Genomic DNA, 10666 nt, shown 5'->3' with positions numbered 1-10666 from the left:
AAGGCCTAGCTTCCTTGTCCCACTTGGGACAACTCTGCAGGGCCACCGTAGCTCCAAGTTTCCCTGTGGAGTTGGTCTAGACCCAAGTTGGAGTGCATTACAGTTCAGCTTCTCCCTCTGCCCTATCCAGCTTCCTTCCCCTGCCTTCTGTAGGCACTGAACCTAAGTGTGATCCCAAATACACATCCTGCTGACTCACCTCCATTTCAGCATCTGTGTCTCAGGGAGCCCAGCATGTGACAGAACCTTATTCCTCATGTCTTCTGTCCTATGACATTGCTGTTCAACGGTAAGCAGGGCCAGACCAACCCATTCATTCATCAGATCCTAAAATAAACTGGTGGTAGTGGTGGCGGCAGTGGGTGGGGGGTGGGGTGGGGGTAAAAATCAAGACTCTAACATCTTATTGACTGAATAAAGCTTTATTTTAATGCAAAATAAAACAAGAAAATTTTGTATATTCATATATAACAACATCCAAAATTTTTTTTCTGTGGTACAAATGGATTCATTTTAAAAAGTCTGTAAAGAATTTTAATCTCCACCCCCATATGCCAAAATATGATTCACATATTTTATATTCAGAACAGACTTGGTATCACAGAAGCACAGGAAAACACTAGAAAAAGTGACTGCATCAACAGCAGGTTTTGTTTTTATGTTCCAGTAGTAAACAGCACTGCAGTCAGCATAGATGGAACAGAACTCTCTCAAAGAGCTGAGTCAGGACAGTCTGGGGTTAGTTCACTCTCCACTCGGCTTCTAGTTAAGCCCATCTCTGTAAGTCATTACTATTTAAGGACAGGAGAGAGAAAGAGTTTCACTTAGAAGTTGTAGCTGTATGTGAGAGTCTAGGCTTATTTTAGACATCTTTCATTCTCTTTTTTATCGGAAAGGTGACTTTGTAGGGGTATCTTATGGAGAATCGTCTTTGTGGTCTCATTGTGGCATCATTTCTACCTAAGTCAGTGTGAACTGGGAGTGCAGAAAAATAGTCCTGTATGCTGTTTCTGAACCTAACTCCCTCCTGCCTAATTGTACTAAATCTGGATTTTCTGTTGTATATGGATTCAGAAAGCAGTAGGTGTCCACCAGATTTAGCATCAATTTGAAGGCATTGTGGATTTTAGAGTTTAATGCTGACAGGGATTTTAAGGACACACATTCCTATCCACACCAAAGTCTCCAGATCTCTTTATTCCTCTGAACTGCTAAGATGTTCCTCAGAAGAAAATACTCGTGGTGGTTACAGGTTAAGAGGATAAATGCTCTTAAGGGCTTGATCTCTATGCCTATGAACCCTAGGCATGACAACTCCAAAAGTTGCTAGGTAGACTTCCTTCCAAAAATAGGTTTACTCAAGAAGTTCATGAATCTTTGGAAAAAATAATGAACCATGTTTTAATTTTATTGACTTTGGTGGCAAAAATAAAGCTACAGTGAAGTCTCTTCTACAAGGCAGTTGTGACTGCGGGTCTGTGGATCTTGCCATGCTCTCGATTATAGGATCTTTGCTCCATAATGTCCTATGCGGGGGTAGGGGGGGTGGGGGGTGGGATTAATGCATACAGACCAAAAAAAAAAATATCTAAGAATAATGAGCTTCACAGTCATCCCCCCCCCCCCCCCCAGTTTTTGTTCTTTAATTGTGATTTAAGTAAATGTTCCTTTGCACTTGCCTTTCATCCACTGATTTGAAATAGTGGGGGAGCAATTATTGTACCAAGAGTGATACTGCCACAGCCAATGACATGACAGGATAATGTAATGATGTGTTTCTCTCCTTGGCAGAGGACTAAATTCTCTTGCATCTAAAATATTTTCAGTGGTTTTCTCCCTTTCATTGCTCTTCTCCAGTAAAGAGGGACAAAAACATAGCCCTTTCAAAACATCATTTCAAGGCATAAATGACCCAGCAGTCAGATCATGAGTCAGGTGGGTGTATGTCGATGGATTTGCAGCTCCCTGTGCCATCATTCCTGGGGTCTCTCTCTCTCTCTCTCTCTCTCTCTCTCTCTCTCTCTCTCTCTCTCTCTCTCTCTCTCTCTCTGTGTGTGTGTGTGTTTGATGGTATTAGTGTTGTAAGCTACAAGGAGACACCTGGTTGAGTTTTTCCAAGGCCCTAAATAAATTGGGAACTATTTTCTGCTACTGGATGCCTACTGATTATAGCCTGGTCTTCTAAATACTCTAAAAACCTGTTCTCTTAAATACTGGAGAGATCTGTAACCTCTGGGTGGTGAGGATTGGTACAAAGGCATTTATCAACCTTACATTCAAGCTGCTCTTAATTGCTGCTTGGCTTGACGGGGCCTCTGTCGTACACATAATGTTGGGTTCTTTCGGGCAGGGTCAACGGGGCATGTGTTATGCTTCAGGCAAGAAGAGAAAACTGCTATAATCATTTTGTGGTCCACCTTAATAGTACCTTCACATCACTGGCTGCCTCTCAGGATTAGCAGCTGTTTTACTGTGTATACAACACAAAACCACTCTTGGAGCAACTTACCCTGAGCCTGCCTGCAGCGGGTATTGTGCTCACAAGGTGGCAACGTGGTGAAAATATGGGCTTTCTTCCTACAAGGGCCACTCCTCACACTACTTCCCTTGGGCCACCTCTTGTGAGCCCTTAGTCCAGAAGCAGCCTTCTGGCTGGTCTATGTCCTGTAGTCCACAGCATTTGGTTAAACTATGGGACATACAGAAGAGCTGGTTTTCAATGCTTCAAACCAAGTTGCATTATCCACCTCTTATCACTTTCTTCTTGAAAGTTGATTTAGATTGAGGGGAAAGCGGCATTCAGCATGTGAGCAGGGAAGCCCTACAGCTCATCTGCAGTCCAGGTAAGCAGGGCTGGAGATCCTCATCCTCTTTGCACAAATTGCAAAGGATCTAAAGGCTTAAGAGAAACGAGAGAGGGCAAAAAACCCCATTTAACGTCTATTCTCAAGAGGGCCTAAGTAATTGTAGTTTAGAAAATGATACCTCATAAAGTCCAGTAAGTAACACAATTTAAGTCTAAAACCAGCAGTTGCATCATTCTTGGTCACATAACTCTATTTTAAGTTAAAAAAAAAAAAAAAAAAAAGACTAAACTGGGCTAGATGGATATTCTATATATTCAATAATACTATAATTTATTAAATCCTATCAGTCAGAGATATTCTAATATATCAACCAAAATACCTCTAAATTGAACTCAAGACATTTGTATTTTGGGGAGGGAATAAAGAAGGAATGTGAAAATGCCTAAAGTATGTCGCTGCTCCCAGGTTTGACCATTGCTCAATCTTTTGTTTGCATTCTCATTTGGGTCAAGTTGCAACTTTTAGATGTTCTGTTAAAAAAAAAAAAAAAAAAAAGGAAAAATAGCTGCAAAGCTCAAAAGCAATTGGGATGGGTTTTGGAGGTGGGTTTCAGCTTTACGAAAACATAGACCTTCATTTCCCAATCGGCCATCCTGGCCTTGGTCTTGTCCTGACTGTTGTGAATGACATCTAGCAAATACAGATTGACCTCGTTTTATGTGTCTTCTCCTTTCCCATCCCTTCTGTTTTCTTTTTCTTTTTTTCCTTTATTATTCCCTCATCACATTTTCCAGAAAGCATTTTTGTCTTCTATTCTCCATACTGCTAATCACACACTTGCACTCACGCACACACATATACACACACATGGGTCAGCCACCACCATCCACTACCTGCTGGTTCTCAATCTCCGAAGGCCACAGCCAGCCCTCCCGGTCCCCGGGGACCAGATGGCATTGTTTGGCACTGAGTCTGGAATTGGCACCTCCAGGGCATTGCTTCCCTGTGGCCTAGTCCACGGGCCCTCTTTTTCTCAAGTACATTCTAGCCCTCCAATGGGAGGCTTAAGGCAGAGGCCCCAGTTCTAATAATCACAGGCAGGAGACTGCAGGTGCCTCTGAGACCATGGGTCCCCATGCCATTGTGCCTGGGACATGGGAGGAAGGAAGGTGAGGACCACGGCAATGTCAGCCCTCAACCCGGTCACTGTGGTTCTTGGAACAGATTCCTTCTGGAAGCTCTGACTAGCTTTGCACATTCTCCCAGGACACTAATACTGCATTCGCATCTTATTTTTATACAAAAGTGAGGAAACGTGAAACACTTATACCAAATGCTTGGTACCAGGAACCTGAGAAATTCTACAAGTGAAGAGATGCAGTCTTCCTCTGGGTCGAAAAACGTTCCAAGGAGATCACAAGTCAAACTTGCTGTTTCCTTTCTCATTGAAAAACTACTCGCTTAAGACGCCCATGTCTGCAGCCACTCCTCCGACCTAACACAGTGGTTGAGGCCTAGCTTCTGAATGGAGACGATCCAGGGCAGCGGCTGCTCCACGCTGCCAACGCTGTGGGCTGGGCACGCAGGGAGGCAGCACGGAGGTATCTCCTGTATGATTTGCTTGTTCAAATGCCACTCTCGTGGGCATTAACAGTTCTAAAAGTACTTCAAATATCAGGCAGTATTGTTCTTATGGCCCATCCTTCCTCTTTCTCCTGACTTTACCCCTCCCAAAACTCCTGTTCCTTCTTCTCTCTAATTAGCAGTCAGGTGTGACATTCTCAATCAAAAAAACCTAAAAGGCCTGGAGGAAGGGCGAGGTCAGCTGTCTTCCTTTCTGGGCTGTGCTGGGCTTGGTGGTGTTGGCTACACGGCTGCAGTCATGGGGTTCTTCTGCCGGGGGTCCTGGGTCCGGTAGGGGTACTGGTCTGGGCTGCCCCCTCGGGGCCCTGGCCTGCCCATTTCCTGATAGGCTGGCACCCTGTGGTGCTGAGGGGGCGAGGGCGGGACATCTTGTCGGAAGGGTCCTTTGTGCTGGGGGGCGGGGGGCGGTGGGTAGTACTGTGGATACCGGAGATCTGCCACCCTCAGGTCCGGGGGCCGGGCGTAGCTCCCTTTGGGCGGATGCAGGGGATGAGGCCCTGGGTAGTAGGGGAGCTCCCTCTCCTTGTAGAGCCCTCGGGGTGCTGCTGTCAGGTAGTCTGCGGGATCAGCAGGTCCTCCCCTGGGAAGAGAAAAGCAGACAGAGGTCAGTAGTTGCTAGGCTGCTGCCCCACTGAAGAGACATTCCCCATTGTGTGTACGACCCAGGCCCCGCCAAGCCGAGTGGCAATGAGAGCGCCTTGAAGGTAAGCTTTGGACAAGCCTGGGCACCAGCCCTCCTCTGTCACACCCACAGGCTGAGAGCTTTCCCCGGGATTTAGGAAAACAGGCGGGGGTGGCAATGGGAGGTGACCTGTGCCCTTAACCAGAAGAGAGGGAACCTTCTTCCCGTGTCTCCTTCCTGGTGGCCAGTGCAGTGGCCATCGTAGACCACAAAGAGAAAGCCACGGGCTGAGGAAGCCAGGGGCCTGGGGCCCTGACACCTCAGAGCCATCACATCAGCCAGGACTGCGTACACTCAGGTGGGTACATGAGAGAGAAATAGGCTTCTACTTGTTTATTTAAAAAAAATATATTTTATTAATTTTCTTCAGAGAGGAAGGAAGAGGGATAGAGAGTTAGAAACATCCATCAGCTGTCTCCTGCACACCCCCCACTGGGTATGTGCCCGCAACCAAGGTACATGCCCTCGACTGGAATCCAACCTGGGACCCTTCAGTGCTCAGGCCAATGCTCTATCCACTGAGCCAAACTGGTCAGGGCCTTACTTGTTTAAATGCTCTCGGGCTAGCCTTTGTTCTAGTAGCCAACTAATTTCCTGAACAAGGCAGAGTTGGGCTCTCTGAGGCTGTGGACATTCCACCCTTTCCTTCTCCCCCGCCCCTTGAAGCCAGTCCCACTTATGACGGTAGGAACATAAGGCTCCCATGGCCCACACTCGCTTCTCTCCTGGGCCTTTGGTGCTCTTCCCATGGGCCACGGTCTCGGTCTACCTCTTGGGTCTTCTGTCACATCCCGTTGGGGACCAGTGTGCCCCAATCCCGAGAAGAGGTCCTAACCCAGAGCTGGGAACTGCTCTCCTCGAACGCTGATGAGAGCAATTCTCCAGCGAAGTGGAGGAGCGCCAGGCCAGGAGCAGCGTGGGAAAAGCCTGACCAGCTGTAGGTCACACAGTGTAACCAGGAGGCACACAGGAAGGTCCGGGCGAGAACAAACGCTAGCAGCCAGCGACCCTGTCTGGATCCTCCGCTAAGACAACGAGCTTCTTCTGATTCACTTGCCATTGCAGAAGCAACCCATCTGCAAACACATGACCGCATCTCACCCAGCCCGGGGCTGAACAGATGCTTCTGTTTGCGGCTCTCAACTCCCATAAACCTTCTGTGGGCATGCACACCACAGCATCGCCCCAGATCCTTCTCGCTCTGCACCCTCCCCGCTTTTACCATGTTCTTAAAGGAAAACAACGCCATTCATAATTCATGAAAAGCTCCCCAACATCCGTGTACAGACTGGCCGGACCCTTGGAAGCTCTGGTATGGCTGTGCGGACAGTCTGTGGTTAATCAGACACCGTCAGGGAGGGCCAGGATCACCCTGTCATCCGCAGGCCGATGTGAACACAGCCCTGGAAGCCCCTCCGATCGATGCAGGCCTGACAGGCGCCGAGCTCCGAGCCTGTGCCAGGCGGCACGTGAGCACATTCATAAAGATGAACAATGGGGCTCTCGCTCCACTTCTCTGCGTCTTAATTTGGCTATGTATAATCATGAAAGATAGGCCTTCGAGCACGGCGTAATTTAGTCCCTGAGAGTTTTCAGATAAAAAAATTAAATTGTTTACGTACAAGTTATTATAACGTCAACGGCGATGATTCAGTGCGACGCGCTTCGCTCTGTTTTAAATGGCCCGTGACAACGCGGGCATGGATGCGAGTCTGTCACCCCAGCCAGGGGAAACTAGGGATCAGGGTTTCATATCCCCTCTCCCAGAGAATTTTATTTTATTATTATTATTTTAAAATATATTTTATTGATTTTTTACAGAGAGGAAGGGAGAGGGATAGAGAGCTAGAAACATCGATGATGAGAGAAACATCGACCAGCTGCCTCCTGCACACCCCCTGCTGGGGATGTGCCCGCAACCAATGTATATGTCCTTGACCGGAATCGAACCTGGGACCCTTCAGTCCGCAGACCCATGCTCTATCCACTGAGCCAAACCAGTTTCAGCGAGAATTTTATTTTTGATTGAGGAAACTTCCAGCAGTCACTGTATCTTTTATCATCATGCTCATTTCTATTTCCTTGGGTTCATGTTGGAGATTTCCAAAAAAAAAAAACTTAAAAAAAAAAATCCTTAACCTGTGCTTTCTCTCACAATCTACTGGAGATATTTCTCCACATGAAGTGAAACATGTGGTTTTCCTGCACTCATTTTAAGCCCCTGGGATAAATCACTGACATTTGCAACACGCAAATATTATCTGCTTTAAAATGAACACACGGCCGTGCTCCCTGCGGGCCCTCTTAGCCTGGATGTTTCCTGTTTAAGATGGAAAGAGAGAAAGGAGGAATTCCAGGCCTCGGACTTTTAGGGTCCTGTTCTCTCCCTAGAGGCTTCTCTCTTAAAACAGAACATTATAAAAGACAGGCACGCCTTGTTTTTTAATTTTAATTTTTTTTTTTTTTACTTTTTGAGAGAAAACCCAGATCAAGTGGCGACAGGGCAGAAGCCACCCTGAGAGCCACCAGGACAGTGCCCACAGGGACAGTTGCTATCTCTTCCCACACACCTCGCCCCTGCGACTCCTCCACCTCTCAGGGCGGGGGCGGGGGTCCCCTGGGCAGAGGGGCAGAGCTCAAGATGCTGCCCCTCCGAGGGGAGGCTGTCTGCCTGGGAGTGTGCTCACATGCGGCAGAGACCAAGCCAGGTAGCTGTTCTTTGTCAAGAAAGGAAATCGTGGAAATGGTCTTACTCTGTAGAACTCATCACAATGGCTATGGTTTTAAATTTTTCACAGAGGAAAACAATGAGCTGGCCTATAAAAACACCGTTTAAGGTTCAAAGGGTGCTCGGAAGATTTGTCTTTTTTGGGGGGGCGGGAGGGGAGTTGCTGTTGTTTATAATAACTTTTTGCTCAAAAGTAAACATTTTCTACAGACTTCCCCCAGAACAACAGAGAAGTAAGTGCTTTTGAATAATGTTCACACACACACACACACACACACACACACACACACACACAAGCGTGAATGATTTTTAAACAGAAAAAAAACCAAAAACAAAACCCTCCTCATTAACTAAGGAATTTGACAAGAAAAGGGAACTGAAATTTTAGCCTGTTAACCTGGAGTTTCCCTTTTCATAGTGTCTTTATTTGGGTGAAATTTCGCATTTGACGGAAAGCACAGAAACCCATCCATTCTGAGGCCTAAGAAATGCATATTGCAGTGACCAGTGCTTTGAGTGATTCTGAGGAACTCAGCAGCAGCTTCCTCTGAAGATGGTGACGCAAACAAGGGACCAAAGAGAAGGTGTATCAGCACCTGCAGGTCCCTCATTTCCCACGTGACCGCCTGAGCTTCATCTGTAGGTGTTATTGCTTTTCCTGAAATCAATTTCCCATTGAAAACATCACCCAGGAATCATATTTACTTAAGAGAAGAGAAACATGCCTATGTTTGCTTTTTTATAATACAACTCTTTGAGGCAGTTGCCATGAAAATATCTCTATTTTTAAATTTTCACTATTTACTTCTTTATTTCAGTTCTGATTAGACTCATTTTTGAGGCCAAAAGGAGTCAGATTTTGCTCTGAAAACTCACAGGAACTATCTCAGACATACGGTTGCCAATCACAAAGATGCATGCAATAATGAAAGTTGACCTTTAAGACTAAACGGGAGAAAGGTATATGATACACGCATGTGAAGACACAATAAGGATCACTTTCTTTATAGCAGTGGTTCTCAACCTTTCTAATGCTGCGACCCTTTAATACAGTTCCTCATGTTGTGGTGACCCCCAACCATAAAATTATTTTTGTTGCTACTTCATAACCGTAATTTTGCTACTGTTAATGAATCATAATGTAAATACCTGTGTTTTCCGATATTGAGGCTTCTGGTCTCAAATAAAAGGTCTTAGGGAGACAATGTCAAAGCTGAAAACCAGGTGCAATCATCACAGTTTCAAGTACCTGGGCCTGAGGACAGATAAATACCTTCTGCCAGTTCCCCTGTCACAAAGCTTCCCAACCTTTTCTCCACCAGAACACACACGATGGATGACCTTCATATGAACCACAAGAGAGGCAGAGGCTAGGATTATGCAAACTTCTCTACCTCCTGCTGGAACTGAATGCCTTTCCCTCCCACGCAACAAAAAGAAACAAAAACACAAGGAGATTCAAGTGAGTGGGGCAACATTATCAAAAGTGACAAATCTTTGCAATAAATAGCCTAACATGATTCACCTACCAGTATGTGTACCAAGCCCGAGTTTAAGAACCGCTGCTTCATCCAGCCAATGAGCACCCATTAGGAGGGAGGACAGGTGAAGTTGAAGAATGACAGGGGAAAAACATCTAGGGCTGAGCCGGAGGTGAGCAGGTGTGAAAATAAGATCCTCAGGAAAAAGTGTGAAAGCCATGAGGAGAAGCTCCCGAAGAGCAAAACCCTGTTCCTCTTAATTTCTGTAAAATACTACCCATGCCAACCCCTGCAAAACAAAGGTATATAAGAGATAGAGAGTTAGAAACATCGGTGAGAGAGAAACATCGATCAGCTGCCTCTTGCACACCCCCCCCCCACCACACTGGGGATGTGCCCGCAACCAAGGTACATGCCCTTGACCGGAACTGAACCCAGGACCTTTCAATCCGCAGGCTGACGCTCTATCCATTGAGCCAATTATTACCTTTTGTGGTAATAATTGACTGTGACCAAATTCGGGGTTCAAGGGAAAGGAAGTAACATGGTGTAAAACTGCTGGTGGAAAGAGAGGTCCTTGGGTTAAGAGAGGCAGAAAGCCAACGTTACTCTCAAGTACACCACGTGCAGGTGACTCCCTGGGGAGCTGATGTTGGTGCCTTCCTCTCTGATTTTTCAACCAACGTGGCAAAGCTAAAAAAAGGTCAGCATAAACAGCATTCGTGTAGGCGCTGGAGTCCCCCGCGCTATGTGGCCAGCGATGCTGTCAGTCTGTGTGGAAATTCCTTCCATGTCAGATTTCCAGTTCCAGGCCCTCCTCCTCCACCAGGCGGAATGTGGCTGCCAGGATTAGCAGAGCCTTCCACACTGCACACGACACAGCTATGATTTCTGCAGATTTTACAGAATCGTAAAATATAGTGATCTTTCGATGGCCTATGTTACAGAGATGATTTCAGAAGGAAAAGCCACTTTCATCACTCACATTTCCCATGGCGTTATGAGGACTGGGCTCTCGCTTTTTGCTAAGAACCGGAGTGGGAAGAGATTTATCAGCAGATGCCTTTGGCCCTTGTTAACACCAAGGAAATGTTTGCAAAGAAAATGGAAGAGGAACGAGAGTGACTGAGTGCTCAGAGGACATTTCTGAAACAGTTTGAGACAGTTTTAGAATTTTGGCCACTCACATTTAATTTCTTCTGTCATGTTTTACAACAGGACCCACAAACAAGAATTCAATTATTAATAGACTTCGTGTGTAATTAGTATGGGGCCCTAGATAACCCGCGGGCAGATATTATCTGGAAAATGACCCTTAAGAATG

The 10666-nt window shown here is 46.2% G+C and overlaps 1 protein-coding gene across 1 annotated transcript in view; it reads right to left on the bottom strand.

The window, feature by feature from the left end:
* Positions 1–409: 409 nt before the first annotated feature.
* Positions 410–10666, bottom strand: part of PARD3B (par-3 family cell polarity regulator beta) — an 861040-nt gene continuing 850783 nt past the window's right edge. The window contains exon 23 of the mRNA XM_084892180.1: positions 410–5031. Within this exon, the coding sequence (XP_084748306.1) occupies positions 4674–5031 (358 nt within the window). The 3' untranslated portion in view covers positions 410–4673. The remainder of the gene's footprint in view (positions 5032–10666) is intronic.

Source organism: Pipistrellus hanaki, assembly GCF_964339955.1.
Source record: "Pipistrellus hanaki genome assembly, chromosome: 8".
Classification (NCBI taxonomy): domain Eukaryota; kingdom Metazoa; phylum Chordata; class Mammalia; order Chiroptera; family Vespertilionidae; genus Pipistrellus; species Pipistrellus hanaki.
Note: the sequence above shows the minus strand (reverse complement) of the source record. Positions and strands in the feature narration are given on the sequence as shown.